Below are 17,029 nucleotides of genomic sequence, written 5' to 3'. Positions count from 1 at the left end.
TATAAATGGAATTAAAAATTAAAAAATTAAATTAAAAAATCTTCTGTGTGATACTGATCTAGAGACTTGAAAACTTTTATCCGTTCTGTCAGTCTTACCTTTTTTAATTGATCCAATTTCTCTGAATTTTTCTTAACATAATGCAGAGAACTGAACATAGGAAAGATTCAAGATGGGACTGACTAATGCAAAATAAGGTGGATCTATTACTTCCTGTGATCTGGATGTTACAGTTCTTTTGATGCAACCTAATATTGCATTTGCTTTTTTGGTCATATCGCTGAGTAATGAGGTGGATGATCAAATACAATTCCAGTTCACACATACAATTACTTTTGGCAGTTATGGCTTTTTATTTTCACTTCTGCTTTTAAAGCACCATCGATAAAAATACTTTTTGTTTCTTCTCTTTCTCTCTGTCCACACTGTCATCTAATAAGGTGGATTTATTATATCTTTGCCCCTTAAACTCCACAGCCAAACTCCTGTTAAGTCTCCCTGATTGGGTCTGCCAGGAAGTGAACAGATTTATTTTTTAAGTTGTTAAGAATAGTTTCATACTGCCTATGATATTAAAAATGTATCTACCTTTTTTTTCTTCTAAACTGAATCACATGAGTTGGTGAGCAGAAATTAAGATTGAAACTATAGCATCTGGGGGAGAGTTTTTCTAACCCCTTCCTCTGTTCAAGAAGTGATTCACATAGAAACATCCTCTCTGAAGTTGCTATTACTTTGGGGGGAAATTTCCATTGACACTACAATATATTCCCTTTTAGTTCTCCCATAGCTTGGTGGAGTTTTCTTACTATATGAGATAAATTTTAGTCTTCTTTAAAACTGAGAAACTTGATTTTATTCTCTGTGATAGTGTTTCAAAATTAAAAAAAACAAACATCATAACTCATTTTTGTTCAAGGTTACACAAAGTCAACTTTTTCAGTGTCCCTTTGCAGGGATTAGATTCTAGTTCTTTGATCATCTTTGTTGCCCGTTTCTAGTTTAATTTCTTTGAATCTTTATTAAAACTATAATTTTTCTTAGTATTATAAAAAGTGCTGATGGTGAGGGGTCAAGCCAAATAAAATAAATCACAAATCACAGGACATGTGATTTGTAAATTATGCTTATGTTAATACAGCCTAAAATTGGAATATTTTTCTTTGCAGTCACATCACTTCATTGACTTATATTCAGTTTGCAATAAACTACAATTCCAAGATCTTTTTCATAAATACTATAACCAAGCCAGGGATCTGACAGGTCTGTAATTTGATGATTTTTTTTCCTTTTTGAAGCTCCCCTCTAGGTATCTGGTGCTTCACCAGAATTTCTCAAAGGTAATACATAAGAACTTGGTCTGATTATCACCTAACTATTTCAATATACTACAGTACACTTAATTTGTCCAGGAGGCTTAAACTCATCCAAAGTGCACAATTATTCTCTGACCATCTTTGCATCAGTCACAATCCTGCACTATCATCTTCTCTGTCACAATTTCCAGATGAAGCAATATTCTTATTACCCCAAAGCATTGTGCCTTCTAAGCAGGTGGTATACTGATTCTTTTCCTTTCCTTTTCTTTTCATAATACTTTTTTTTTGCTAGTAAACTTTGTACCTCAACTACGTCTGAGCATTTAATTTCCTAGCACCAGCTTTACCTCTTCCTTGGTAACGTGGTCAGCAATACAAGTCAGAAATGTCTCAGAATAACTGTACTTGGAAGAGGGAGAAAAATCTATTTTAAAGAAAGAAACTTGTCAACAGATTTTGTAATTTCCTTTTCCGAGAAGAAAGGGTGATATAGGAGAAAGATAGTTCGTTCATTCAAGATGATTACCTTTGCTGGATTACATTCCCAAAGTAGGTGATGTTAAAGGTAGCCAATTACTGGCCAGTGATTGTTATTTATGAAGCATATACAGATAAAATGCAGAGAATTAAACAAGAAATCTACTTCTACATGATTTGGTTACTTCTGTACAAGTGATACCTAGGTGAACGATAGCAAATAATGAAAGATTCTGTATTTAGGAATATTTGCTGGGAGAATGGGTGAATGCAATAAAAATTTATAACTGTTTGTTGTAGTCAGGCAGTTATAGACTCCACTGCCCATGTCTTCTCAATAAAATTATATTTGTTTTCTTGGTTCTATCAACAAATCAGCTTGTTTGCAAGTGTGTATGTGAATATCCTTAAATAATCTTTCATTTATTGTACCCCACAGAGGATATTTTCTTCCTTTCTGCTTGACTGATGAATGTTAACAGGGCCCACAGAATTAACTCAGCTATGTAGGGGTTTTTTTCCAGGAAAGGCTGAAATAATTTAATACTTGGTTTAACGATAATTTTTGGTTCCCAATTTAATGGAATCTACAATTTCTAATTGTGTTGAAGTCCCTTCATCACATATTTGGCATTAGAAAAAGACACTGTTCCAAATAATTTAACTTGCATTTTCTAACTAGAGTAAATTGAACATATGAAAACTTTTCAGACATTAGCTTAATTGAATTGCCGTGGAAGAAAAGCTCATATTTGCTAATTTGTTCTACTTTGTTCCATAAGTTATGTGTGTGTGTTTTGGAGAATCTGACAAAGATTAGGTAAGGTAAAGTTTCCCCCGCACATGCGTGCTAGTCATTTCCGACTCTAGGGGCCGGTGCTCATCTCCGTTTCAAAGCTGAAGAGCCAGCGTTTGTCTGAGGACGTCTCTGTGGTCATGTGGCCGGCATGACTAGATACCAAAGGAGCATGGAACGCTGTTACCTTCCCACCATAGTGGTCCCTATTTTTCTACTTACATTTTTACATGTTTTCGAACTGCTAGGTTGGCAGAAGCTGGGACGAGTAACAGGCGCTCACTCTGTTACGCGGCACTCGGGATTCGACCCGCCAAACTGCCAACCTTCTGATCGACAAGCTCAGTGTCCTAACCCACTGAGCCACCGTGTCCCTTTGACAAAGATTAAATAAGTATAAACTATACATGCAGGTTGCTCACACAATTATAGTCCTTGTATGTAGCAAAATCTTTGATTATAAAAGGCTAACATTAATTTCACTCTTTCTGCATGTGTATTCAGGTAGTACAGGTTAGGTATATGAATGAGCAGAAGAATGAAAGAAGTATTACTTGGTTGGCGAGCGATCATTCTGAGATGCTTCACCCACTGTCTAAGAGTGGGCACAACACTAATTAAGGGCATTTTTATGTCACCACCATTTCATTTCCCAAGACTTAGATGCAATAGAAAGCTATATATGATTACTGGATCCTCACTTCTGATGATCTGAAATGCTGAGAACAAGGAGCAATGTTTCCAAGCCAGCCCAATTTCCACACCAAAGGGCAGACATGTAGGGTGAGGGAGGGAGGGAGGGAGGGAGGGAGGGAGAGGAAGGAAGGGAAGGGAAGGAAGGAAGGAAGGAAGGAAGGAAGGAAGGAAGGAAGGAAGGAAGACATTCTTTCATGTCAAGGAAGAGGGGGAAATTAACAAAATAGTAATAATTAATTAGTAATTTCACCTTACATTTTTTTGCTTGTTTGCCTGCAGCATTGACAGGCTAGCTTTTCTCTCTTAGGACCACAAGTTCAGGACTTAGGAGGAGATGTGGTAATTTATTTATTTAATGTATGGCATATCATACATGAACTAGCAATATAAATTAACATTTCAACTAGATTAGTAGAACCCAATGAAATATAAATATTAAAAAAGATGTTCAAATATCAATGTCTAGGTCATCTAACCACTGAAATGCAGCATTGTTTACATTAAAGAAATCAGATACTGGACTGGTATATGCCCTAAGCTTACCTCAATGTGGTAATAATTCCCTCCAACGGGAAAATGAAACCTCAGCAAAGGAGGGGAAAGTAGCATCATAGCAATTTCATTTACTTCAAGCCAGTGTTCTCCCAACATTAATGACATTCTGGGAACACAGATGTCTGGACCCTCTTTCAGAGTGGTTCAGAATCCTTCTGTGGAAGGCCCCTAAAAGGATTTTTATGGTGGAATCCTAATAACTAGGAGTCAGAAAACTTCCTTACTTGATCTCATCTCTGGCAATTCCATCTTCCAGGACAAAATCATCCTCTGAGAAGACTAGATATGTGAGAAAGTATTTTAAAAATAATAGCAATTGACAGCTCTTCATCATAATGAGTAGAAAACACTGCAAGGGTCTTCCAGGGCATGAATTAATTCACAATCCACTTGCTATGTTTGCATAGATCTCGATTACTTTAGTTGTGACAGAAAATCAGGCTGTCCAATATGTATGTATGATTATTTTCTTTTAATGTTGCAGGAGAAGCATGAATTGGGTGAGGAGCTGCTTTCTATAGAGCTTGACGGATTTTGCCATATTTAAACCCTTTCTGGAAATTCTCTAGAAATCATTGCCTAAAGCAAGTGACTAAATTGCTTTAGTAATTTAGTAAGAAATAAACAATAATAGGAAAAGGTGACCAGTGTGGCTAAATAACAAATTTGTCCCTACCACAATTGTTCTGTCCTTAAAATGAACCTGCAACATTGGCTATTGCATGCATGCCAAAGCATACACAGTAGTAGTACTTATAAATCCATTTAGCATAGCAATACCAGAAGGAAGCATTCTGCCATAAAGCAAAAATGCTGCTGAAAATACAATAAAACACAATACATAGAGTTGTTAAGGCTCAAGGACATCAATTAATCTGGCCAGGGTGTATCAAGTCGCATTTTAATACCTGTGGTGATATCTAAAATATATATAGCTACTTGGGTTTTTTTTAGTAGCTTAATAAATGTGTGTGTGTGTGTGTGTGTGTGTGTGTGTGTGTAAAACAGACATGTCAAACTCATGACATCACATGATGTCACACAATGTATTGGAGCCTTTTCGCCATTGCCGGCAATGGGGTGGGTGCGGCTTCTGGATGACGTGTCCGGCCTGTGGGCCGGCAGTTTGACACCCCTGATGTAAAGAAAAAGGCCAAGCTTCAATGTTGTAATGTTGCTTTAATCATTCATTGATTGGAATAAGAAAAGTCAGTCATCCCATTTTGCTGTGGTCATATCTTCCCAATCAATACTATAGTTATTTTTTTCCCATTGGTTTTTCACAGGATCTTCAGTTGCTGTGTACAAACAATGGATTCCAAATACAAATTTTGAAAATGCTGCTAACTGGGATCAAAACCGAGTCCCATGTGCCAAGGATGCCATTCTTTTTGGTAGTAGTAAGGTGCTTAATTTTTGAATCAAAACCAAATTTGCCATAGCCAGGAACTTCAGGAATTGGGTCTTTACATGTCCTTATTTCTTTCAGATTGTATCCATTTTTGTCCAGGCATCCCACTCTTTGACAGACATGGTAAGTATACTCATTATTGTGACATGTTCAACTATAGCAATGCCTAAAAATATTACATACTTAAAATTGTACTGCAGGTAAGTGAAAGATTAATTTTGTGCCATTTCTATTTATGTTGTACCAGTATGAGTATTATTCCCTTTCAGAATAATAAAGAAAAACAAGCCCAAACAATTATGTCTGGAAGGCATTTGTTAAGAAACTATTTTGAGTTCTGTTGTAAAATTCTTGGGGGTTTCAGAGAATTCTGCATGTGTTTGAAAGTACTCTACAGATTAAAGTAGAGAGTTGAGGCCTCGTGGTTTATTCTTAAAGCAGAGATGTGAGGCCTCATGGGACATAAGTCAATAAAGTTAAGTAATTCTTCACCAAGTTGATCACAACTCATGGTAACTACTTGGATGCACCCATGCTGTTTTCTTGGAAAAAAGGAATTGGGCTGAACTGCCTTATTCTAGGACTTCAGATTATTATTTCCTAGTAAAGTCTACAGCCTTAAACTTTACATTCACTTACTAATCAGAACCAACTATGCTTAGACTTAGATCAATTTAGTTGAACGTTGCCATTTGTTTTGACTTTAAGTCAGTACCCTGTCCTCTTATTTTTATGTAAGAGCAACTTGAAGTGGCTGAAGGACCACACAGGGATGACAGGTTAACTAACTGGGATTTATTAGGAACAAGGCAAAGAAAGGTACAACTTGTCCGGCTTTTATAGCCGGCTGCTGTCAGATTAGACCAATCAGGTTCTTGTCTTTTGGCGCCGCGTCTCGTTGTCCAATCATCGCCGTCACGTCTTTGACAGCTCTTCTCTCCGCGTGGTTAACAGCTCTGTGTTATGACAGCCGCGAGCTGTCAGATGGCTGCGCCTGCGCTCTGGCGGGGAACTTTGACAGCTGTCAAAGTTCCCGCGTGTTCTCCTGTCAGAGGAGTTACCTCATAGAGTTTAACGGGTTTAACTTGTTAATAACATTTATACATACATATATTACATATATTACACCCTTTACCCCTCCCCCGGATTGTTTCTTCCCTCTTGTTGTTGGTTGTTAGTGCCAGCCCATTCATAGTCCTGTAAGTATGCTGGTGCTCTTCTGTTCCGGGTAGATCGTCGTGGGGGTGGTGCGTTTCCGTGTTCCAGGGGAGGTACATTTTCTTGTTCCCCTTCCTCCTGCGGTGGTGCAGGTAGTATGTCTACGGGGGTGGGGGTTGGCTGTTTGTAGGAGGAAGGTCTGGGTGGTGTTCCGGTTGTCTTGGTCTGAGCTGGTCTATGTGTCGCCGCAAGTTGCCGTTTGTTGTCGTGTGTATTAAATAGGAAATGGGTCCTGTTTGCTGTAAGACTGTCCCTTGGACCCATTTGTTGTTGGACGTGTATGATCGTGCCCAGACCATTTGCCCTGGTTTGAATGTGCGGGGTGGGGGGGGTGATCCGGTTCTGACGTATAAGTGTCGGGGTGCAGTCTGTCGAGACGCGTTATCAGCATCCTTCCCCACCTTAGTTCCGCTGGTGTTTTGCCGGTTGCCGTGCAAGGTGTGTTGTGTTGTGCCATGAGGAACTGGCTGAGACGACGCTGCCAGTCCCCTTTTACAAACTTTTTTAATGCTTCTTTGGTTGAGCGCACCATGATTTCAGCCATCCCGTTCGTCGATGGGTGGAACGGCGCTGAAGTGACCAGCCTAATAGAGTTCCTCGTAGCGAACATCTGAAATTCACGAGAAGTGAATTGTGGTCCGTTATCTGAGACTATGATGTCTCAGATCATAGGCCATGGGTGGCAAAGACCTTTCTAAGGGCTTGTATGGTGGCTCCTGAAGTGGTTTTCTTAAGGGGAAGTACTTCTAGCCATTTTGAGTAGCTGTCAACTATTAATAGAAAACTCTGGCCCTGGATTGGTCCTGCAAAATCTAGGTGTATGCGTGACCATGGGTTTTTTGTTGTCTCCCATCTGTGCACTGGGGCCTGGGGTGGTTCGCTTCTTGTTGCTTGGCAGGGGTAGCATCCTCCCACATGTCTTTCTATATCCTTGTCTATCCCTGGCCACCATACATAACTCCTGGCTAGTGCTTTCATTTTAACTATGCCTGGATGTCCTTCGTGGAGGGTGTCTAGGGTTTGTGCTATGTTCTTATTCGGTATTACTACCCTGTTCCCCCATAAAAGGCATCCCATGTGTGATGACATTTCGTGTTGTCTATTATAGATTGGTTGAAATTGTGGTTCTGGGCTTTTGGCTGGCCATCCCGTGGTTGTCCACCTGAGAACCCTGCTTAGAACCTTGTCCTTGGCTGAATTTTTGGCTATGATTTTAGCGGAGAGGGGGCAGTCTGGAAGTTGGGATATTGCTAGTATGAGTCCTGCAGGAGCTGGGTCTGTGTCATTGGTTTGAATGGGCAGTCTGCTAAGGCAATCTGCATGTCCCAATTCTTTCCCCGGTCTGTGTATTAATTTGTATGAATATGCTGACAAGAAGGTAGACCAGCGCAATATTCTGAGAGATAGAATTTGGGGGGTTGTTTTGTCCCACGTGAATATTCCCAGAAGGGGCTTGTGATCAGTAAATATGGTGAAGGGTCTTCCGTAGAGAAAGTCGTGGAACTTTTTTACCCCTGCGACTATTGCTAGTGCTTCTCTGTCGATCTGCGCATAGTTCCTTTCAGCTTTGGAAAGTGTGCGGGAATAGAAGGCTATAGGTCTTTGGGTGCTGTCCCTATTCAGGTGGCTTAGTACCACCCCGATTCCGTAGGGTGAGGCATCGCAAGCGATGCACACTGGTATTTCTCTAAAGAGTGTGACAATTGAGCTGTTACAGATAATGTTTTTCAGAGACTGAAAACTATTTTCGTGCGTCCTGGTCCAAGACCAGGCGGTGCCCTTGTCCAGAAGCCTGTGGAGAGGTTCTGCTATAGTGGCTTTGTGTGGCAGGAACGCGTGATAGAAGTTTAGCAACCCCAAAAAGGCTTGGAGTTCTTGCTTATTTTTTGGACTGGGGGCTGTTTGAATAGCTTTTAATTTTTCTGTGGTGGGGTGGATGCCATGGGCATCTATTTTATAGCCTAGGAATTCCGTAGAAGTGACTCCGATGGAGCACTTTTCTCGTTTTAATTTGAGACCGGCTTCCCTGAGCCGGTCCAGCACAGCTGACAGTCTGTCAGCTAAGTTTGCTTTGTTTTCTCCGGCGATGAGGACATCGTCGAAGTAGGGGCAGACCCCGGGTATTCCCTTTAAGGTTTTCTCCATGATACCTTGGAAGATCCCCGGGGCTGCCGAGATGCCAAACTGAAGTCTTTTTACTTTGAAAGCCCCGCGGTGCATGACAATTGTTTGGGCTTCCGCGGTTTCATTGGTTACAGGCAATTGCAAGTACGCCTGCGTGAGATCAAGTTTGGTGAAGATGGCGCCAGAGCGGATAGAAGCGAGGACGTCTCTCACCGCTGGAACCGGGTAAGCGTGGGGGCTTAGAGCTAGGTTAAGGGTCGCTTTATAGTCAGCGCATAGTCTAATTTCCCCGTTAGGCTTTACCGGGGTGACTATTGGGGTTTCCCAGCTTCCCCCTTCGGTAGGTTCCAGTACCCCTAGTTTTATGAGGCGTTCCAGTTCGTCCTCAATTTTTTCTTTGAGGGCGAATGGAACCCTCCTGGCCCTTATCTTAATGGGTTGGATGGTTGGATTTAATTTTAGGGAGATGGGAGGGCCAGTATATTTCCCTAGCGAGCCGTCAAAGACGTCTGCATACTTGTTGCAGACGGCTTCGAGGCTTGCGGCCTGCACTAAGTTTACCCCGGTAATGGCAATGCCTAGGGGGCTGAACCAGTTCAGCCCAATTAAATTGGTGCGGTTCCCTGGAGTCACTAGGACTTCTAGGGGTCCCTTAAATTTTTTGTATTCAACTGTGACTCTAGCCTTTCCTTCTAGTGGAATGGGTTTTTTTTGGAAGTCTGCTAGGTGGACCTGGGTTTTTTTAAGAGGGATTTCCCTGTTACTCTGTTGGCAGATTTCCTGATACGTTTTAAACGATATTAGGGAGACTGCTGACCCGGAGTCGACCTCCATGTTGCAGGTGACTCCTTGTATTTTTGCCCTAATTTTTACTTTCGGGCTTAAACTGTGTACCTTGTCTATGGTTTCCACTAGGCCCCCCGGTGTTCCTCCCTTGTTGTCGTGGGTGGTGTTCCTACCTGGGGGGTTGGCCTCCAGTTCGTGCACATTGTCGCGGGGACGGCTTCGGCATACAGGCTTGATGTGGCCGGTTTTACCGCAATTGTGGCATTTTGCGTTTCGGAACCGGCAGCTGCCCCTGGCATGGTTGCCCCCACAGCTGGCACAGGTGGGCCGTTGATCGTGTCACGGTGGCAGGGGGTTTCTGGTTTTTTGGTGGTCTGAGGCGTTCCTTCGGTGTTATCGTTGTTCCATCCTGCGTTGTTCCATCCTACGTCCCCATCGGTGAAGTCTACAGACTCGTTGTCATCACTGAAGGTTGCGTTTTCTTGGTACACGGTTGCATGACTTTCCGGTGTAGTCGTGGTCGATTTTTTCTGATGGTTGTCTTCGTAGGCCATTATTTCTCGGGTAAGTTCGGCTAGACTCATATCGGGTTTTTTTTGAGGCGTTCATCCCTTAAGCCTATTACCACTTGGTCCCGAATGCGGTCTTCCAAATCTGGGAAGCTGCAGTTGCGGGCGGCGTGCCGGACCCCTGCGATAAAATCGTTCGCGGGCTTGTCCGGCCGCTGCTTCTTTTGGGCGAATTGTACTTGCCAATACAGCTCTGAGCGGGCCGGCATGTAGTGTTTGTTGTGCTGGTCGACCAGGTCCGCGTAGGAGACTTCGGTGATGGGCACTGGGCTGAACAGCCCGACGGCGTCGTCGTATACCGGGGGCCCGCTGATGTACAGGAGGGCTGCGGCCTTTGCTTGGTCGTCGGTAATTTTACTGACGAGGAGGAAGCCCTCGACCTGCCCCAGGTGTGACTGCCATCGCTCCGGATGGCGGGTGTCAAATTCCCTCACACGCCCGAAGTTGGCCATGTCGTCCGGTCCTAGGTCTCGCTCCGTTTGGAAGTTAAAACTTCCAGTGACTGCTCTTTGGCCGGGAATTCCCTTCCTCGGCCGTGACTTCAGCTCCAGAGCGATCCCACCCTCGTCGCCAGTGAAGTGGCTGAAGGACCACACAGGGACGACAGGTTAACTAACTGGGATTTATTAGGAACAAGGCAAAGAAAGGTACAACTTGTCTGGCTTTTATAGCCGGCTGCTGTCAGATTAGACCAATCAGGTTCTTGTCTTTTGGCGCCGCGTCTTGTTGTCCAATCATCGCCGTCGCGTCTTTGACAGCTCTTCTCTCCGCGTGGTTAACGGCTCTGTGTTATGACAGCCGCGAGCTGTCAGATGGCTGCGCCTGCGCTCTGGCGGGGAACTTTGACAGCTGTCAAAGTTCCCACGTGTTCTCCTGTCAGAGGAGTTACCTCATAGAGTTTAATGGGTTTAACTTGTTAATAACATTTATACATACATATATTACATATATTACACAACTTGCTTCTACTTAGTGACGAATGGTCAGAATTGCCAGTGCTTACATAAGATTCTTGTAAAATAATGTTGATCAACCCAGGTGGACTCAGTATTAGCCAGAATTGAATTCAGGAACTGCAGACCTTCTGTGTCTAAAGATGTACATATTGCCATCCCAATTTGGAAGGAGAACCCTGGAGACTGATAACATTTTTATGTCAGATTGTTTACTTGGGTATGTTGCAGAAAATAAGGTGAGGATTCACAGGTTCTCATAATCAATACTCCACACAATTTTTGTTCTTCATTTGTATCAAGGGGAACCACAGATCATCAAATTTCTTGTAGAAAAAATGTCAGCTCTTTGCCAACTTTTCAAACCTATTTTCACAACAAATGGCTTGAATGTACAGATAGGATTTACCCTCTCCACTTGGTCTAGTATAATACAAAATTGAGTCATCTTTCTTCTATAACTTATGATTTCTTGTGACTACTCCAATTTCTTCTGGAAAAAAACCCTTTCTTTTGTCATATCTGAAGATGTATAGGCTCAGAGAATCCAGACCAAAGTTCTGTTCATAGAAAGCATAGCCAAAATTACATTTTGACTCTACCAACATCTTGATCAACTCACAAGCCCAAGACATTACTTTATTGAGCTAATTCCTGAGATACTCAAACCAAATATTTAATGTCTTCTGGTTTGTTTGAATAAATATGGTTGTATATTTATTCTCCACAGTGCTCCTGTCATTACATGCTTCCCTTTCCCATAAAGTATGAGCTATTCAGCACTTTTTTGTTCATTTTTCTTTTTGTAGGTTTGAGTACATGAGTTTTGGGGGGGAGGGGTTGGGTGCTGCAGGTTTATAATTCCTTGTACTATTTATAACTGTCTTTTGAAACCAGCAAGTAACAAATCTGAAGTAGGCAATTTGTGGCAAGCCTAATGTTGCTGAACTACAATTTCCATCCTTGTTCCCATATATGCTGGGACTTCTGGGAATTAGTTCATCACCACTTGGACTACTACAGCTTCTGTACTTCTTCAATTATACTACATAGATTCCATACTGAAAAATACCTTTAGTTTTGGGCCTCAATAGATTATTTTTCTCTATTTTCCTTCTCCTCAGCTATCTCATTTACAGTACTCTTGTTATTCCTCATATGTCCTCTCCTCTCAGACAGAGTATTATTCTTTCCAAATTATGATGGGGCTCTTATTCAGAAACAAAGAGTTGCCAGGAAACTGGCAACTAACCATTAGTTCCAACTGATGGAATCATAATGAACCTTCTGAACTGTTGACTAGCACTCAACTAAAGAAAAGAATGGAATAGCACCTAACTAGAATTGTCTTATCTCTTTTCAATCTCTTAAGAAACCTAAAATATTGAATAGGAACAATTCTACATTTGGAAAGAGCCAGGCTATGTAACTGAATGCCGTCCTCTGCTTGTGTTTTCTTGTTAACACATTTCTGCTTGTTTCAAATGCTTGAGCTTTTAAAAATGGGTTGTGCCCTAAAGTGACCCTTTTCCTCTAATAGCTTCATTTCACTATTGCACATTTGGGCATTCTTAAAGCATTTAATAGCCTAGTCAACATGCGCAAGTGAAATGAAATTATTTTGAAGCACACAGTCCTTGGTTGCTGCTGTAAACAATGATTCTGTCAACATATCTGCTTTTTCATTTACCCCCCTCAAACAGCATTCGTCCTAGGAACCTGAGGTTGCTACGGTGATTTGATTTCCCAGCAAGTGAGTTATCAACCATTAAATAGCCGCATTCAAAACTGCATAATGTAACAACGTGCAGTTGTCTTTTTCCATATGACTATATATCTCCTTGCTTCAGTTGTCACTGGAAGCATTGGTTCCATCCCCTGCAACCTCTTGAAGGATCAGGACAAGTTCTTAGCTGCAACCCTCAGACTGTGTGACCTGGTGATGCTAAGCTCTTTATTTTTATATTGGCATGTTATATCCTGTGAGCTGTTTTAAATACATGTATTGCTATTCATTTTGGTTGCTTGTCTTTTTTCTTCCTTTGGATTTCATATTAAGTCTATTCTTCTTACAGTAAGTCTTTTTTTGGAAGTTGTGATAAAATTTTAATTAATAATCTGGTTGCTTTGGAACCTTTTTGATTATCTGCCTTAACAGTACTTAAATGGTTAGAATTTGGAAGCAAATAGTTTAGTTAAATAAATACATTTTGAAATATGAACAGTGTTGAAAGCTCTTCAGTGTTAAAAGATGGAATAAAGAGTTGCTGTGAAATGAGCAGCATATCTCCATAATGATCTACCCCAAACCGCTCTTAGAATATAAAGAGTTTAATGGAATCTGTCATTTGCAAATTACTGGTCACCCAATGATCCCTTAGTAAGATTTTCAGGTTTAGTCACATTTTTGTTGCTTTCTTGTAATACTAATCTAGTTTGTTTCCTTCACTTCTTATCTATCAGAGCAATATATTTGGTTTCCTTATCAGATGATGTCTGAAGGGAGGGGGTAAAAAAAATCAAGATGGCAGCCACAACTATGTGATTGATGCCCTATGTGCGGGCACATTAAGAAAAAAAGAACTGCGCTTTTGATTGTATGATTTTGGTTGCCATCTTGATTTTTGATATCTCCACCTCCTGGTCAATTAACTCTAGTCCTATCCCAAACATTGTATGGAGAGCTAATTCTGATTCTTTGAGTCATAGGGTTGGTGGGAGGAATATCACAGTATTTGGCTGGGACAAAAAAAGGACTCTTGAGGCAAGAATCAGCTCATTCCTCAACATATTTTCTCTCAGGCAGCTCCTTTTAAAGGAAAGAAACTGGCTAAAATCCAAAACAACACATACCATAGTGTATAGTAGGTGACAGCACCTTACAAGAGTCTTCCAGGTGTGATTTCCCACAGAGGTAAGAAAGAATCATTGGCATTCTAGTCTATAACTTAAGGAAAGTATCAAATGAGTAAGGCTATCTTAGAAAAGTAGGTTATGGTTTGGCTGATGTGAAAATTCTGCAACAGAAAAATACACCCAGAAAAACATTTTCATGCATTCCAATTGTGAAAATTACTGTGTAAGGGATGTACTCTGCTCCTAGTCTACTAGGCAATGCTCTGGATTCCCCCCCCACACTTTCCAAATATCTGCTGTCTGGCAGTAAGGGTCTGAGCTAACACTGCAGAAAGGGATTTTAAATAAATGGATGTTGAGGAAAAGCATCCAGTTTCTTCCAGTTAATATGGTTGATGCTTAGTGTATCTTGTGTCTCTTTTCTTTATTTATGTTGTAGGTTTCTTTTCATTTTCTAAGGGTCATGCATGATTTCATCTGTCCAAATAACCCATATAATTTTATTTGTGATAATTTATTTAGGCTTTTTAAATTGCTAATTACTTGACTGTTTAATAGGATAACATGCTGTGTTTAACTGGCCTGTAAGCATCCACATGAGAATTGTTGTACTTCGCTGTGTATAATTATTTCAAACTTGTGGTATTTTAAGAGGCTATATAAGAGGTAAAGTAATGGGATGTCAAAGCTAAACCAATTGCACATTATAGGATTTTTTTTTAAAAAAAATAATAATAATGTAAATCATAAAAAATACAAATAACTGCAGGTAGTTTTCAACTTACAACAGTTCATTTAGTGAGCATTTGAAGTTACAATGTCACTGAACAAAGTGACTTATGACCATTTTTCACACTTACAACTGTTTCATGTGATCAAAATTCAGTGATGCTTGGCAACTGACTCATATTTATGACAGTTGCAGTGTCCCTGGGTCGCCTGATCAGCTGTTGTGACCTTCTGACAAGTAAAGTCAATGGGGAAGCCAAGTCACTTAACAACCGTGTTACTAACAACTGTAGTGATTCATTTAACTGTGGCAAGAAAGTTTGTAAAATGGGGCAAAATTCATTAACAACTCTCTCACTTAGCAACAGAAATTTTGGGCTCAATTGTGGACTACCTGTATTATACCAGGACAACATTTTTCAATTGCGTGTCTTCTTCAATATTCTGATTTTCCCTGAACTACTAATTATTGTTATTATTATGGGGCAGAGCATTCCATCATTCTAGCAACATTACATCAGAGAAGAAGTATATAGGAAGAGAATGATTACCCTTTCCTGATCTTCTTATTTTTCTTTAAAACAAATAATGTGTCCATTTTGTTCAATGCAAGGAAATATACTTAGTGAATTATGGAGGTAGAAAGATGTGTTTGTTTAGGAGAGTTTGACCATAAAGTTTTTCATGTTCTTTTTTCTAATTCACAGTAATAGCTTTTTTGGTCTTCCCAATTAGATTTTCTGACAATTTTTGTTTCACTGAAGTTAATCTTTTTTCATCACATTTATTTTGTGTATTGGTCAAGGAGCTCATTTTTATTGAGTTAATGAATGAAGCTATTGATCTTATCAATTATACCATAATACCAATGATATTCTTTTAGAAAAAGACAAAGTTTATCCTACCATGGGATTCCAGTGCCTGTTTTATTGAAATGGTTTGGTTGTTGACTTATTTAAGTTACTGGCATCAGAATCAGGAGAAAAGGATATGGTTGAGAAATAGACCCAGAGCTTAAGATTTACAGATTAAATATAAGTAGCAGGTTCAGAAGACTGGGAGTGATATAATGATATTATGAATAACAAAGGTAAATGGATTAGGATATATGATACAAGATTCAAGTTTTATGGCTAAAAGGATACAAGACTATGTTGTTGCTTATATTACTCCAGGATTTGACTACTATTAGACAGAGGCTTTTATGATGTTCTCATCCAAATCCAGCTACTATTAATTACCTTGAATTAGGTGACAGGTTATATGGAAAGAACTTCTGGCTCTTAAGTAGAACATTTGTCCCATAGGGCCCATTCTTGAAGCCTGGTAATCCCGTCTCTTTGCTCTTTGACAATCAATCTGATGCTGCCTTTGTTCTCAAGCGTAGGAATGGCATGTAATTTCACCAAGATCATTACCCAGAGTTAGAGGATCACAGGAGTGGGAGTCTTTCCCTGAAATATAGAGACAAAAAGATTCTTATTTGTATTTAGCAGCAGGCAAAGGAAGCAGTCAGTCAGTGTGTGCATGTATGCGTGGAATGACATGAATAAGAGGCGACCAAGCAACACTGGCTTGTAGGGTAGAGGTTCCCATATCTAAATTGTGGTTCATACTGCTAAAGATTGGAGTACAATCTAGCTTCTTCCATATTTGTCACTATATGTTGCCAGTACCTCCAGCATGCCATCAAATTTTGGTGATGGTAAACAAGAGTATAGTATGTCATTATTATTATTTTTTTACATATTAGAGCTGCGGAACTGTGAACGCTTAGGCTGCTCTAATGTCTGCCCTTATCACTTCAGGATGAAGACTGCCCATACTATGTCACATGCATCACTTCCAAGTAATGGCGTCATCTACCATGAACTTGTTGTCTCTAGCCACCCATCTGTCCCAAGCCATACCCACCTACCTTACTATTGGTAGACTTACCTAATCACTTCTTTATTACCCAAGTTGAGTCCACATGCATGTACAGATAATCTGTTTATCAATTTTTTATATCAGGATGTTGTGTTTGTGTGTATCCATTTTTCCATTTGGTTGCTATAGGATGTGATAAAGCCTCAGTCCCAGACATATATGTACCCATGGTTTTAGTGTTAAAGACAGTATGGCATAAGAATTACTGTTTGCTTTTACCTTATTTTTGCCTTTGATGTTGCTTCACAACCAGTTTGATCAGAAGAGACAGTCTGACTAAAATCGACTGTAGCTGGAACTTACAGTTTCTGTGGAAAAAATTGTGGTCCACTTCTGATCCTCTCCAAGAAGGTCTGGGACAGATTATAGATGAATATATTAATGAAGATTCTGTCACCCAGGTAGAGTTGGAGACCTCTGGGCTACATCACAAATGTGGAAAGTGGCACAAAGAAGCACAGTGGGTAAACCCAATTGTAATTGTGAAGGTTGTGGCTCCTCAAAGCATCTTCCTATGTGTGCCTTTCTGAAAAGTTGGCTTCTGGTGGCTAATCAACACCTCTCTTCAATTGTGAATAAATGAAAGGAAAACATATATTTGGTCTCAGTTC

At 40.4% G+C, this 17,029-nt stretch overlaps 1 protein-coding gene across 1 annotated transcript in view; it reads left to right on the top strand.

Annotated features, from left to right (window-relative positions):
- Positions 1-1,837: 1,837 nt before the first annotated feature.
- The window catches only part of AMN (amnion associated transmembrane protein), a gene marked incomplete at both ends in the record, with an annotated part of 66,255 nt that continues 51,063 nt past the window's right edge, over positions 1,838-17,029 (top strand). Inside the window, 3 exons of the mRNA XM_083353498.1 lie at positions 1,838-1,868; positions 5,130-5,248; positions 5,333-5,377. Of these exons, the coding sequence (XP_083209624.1) occupies positions 1,838-1,868; positions 5,130-5,248; positions 5,333-5,377 (195 nt within the window). The remainder of the gene's footprint in view (positions 1,869-5,129; positions 5,249-5,332; positions 5,378-17,029) is intronic.

This window comes from Vipera ursinii (assembly GCF_947247035.1).
Source record: "Vipera ursinii genome assembly, chromosome: 1".
Classification (NCBI taxonomy): Eukaryota; Metazoa; Chordata; class Lepidosauria; order Squamata; family Viperidae; genus Vipera; species Vipera ursinii.
Note: the sequence above shows the minus strand (reverse complement) of the source record. Positions and strands in the feature narration are given on the sequence as shown.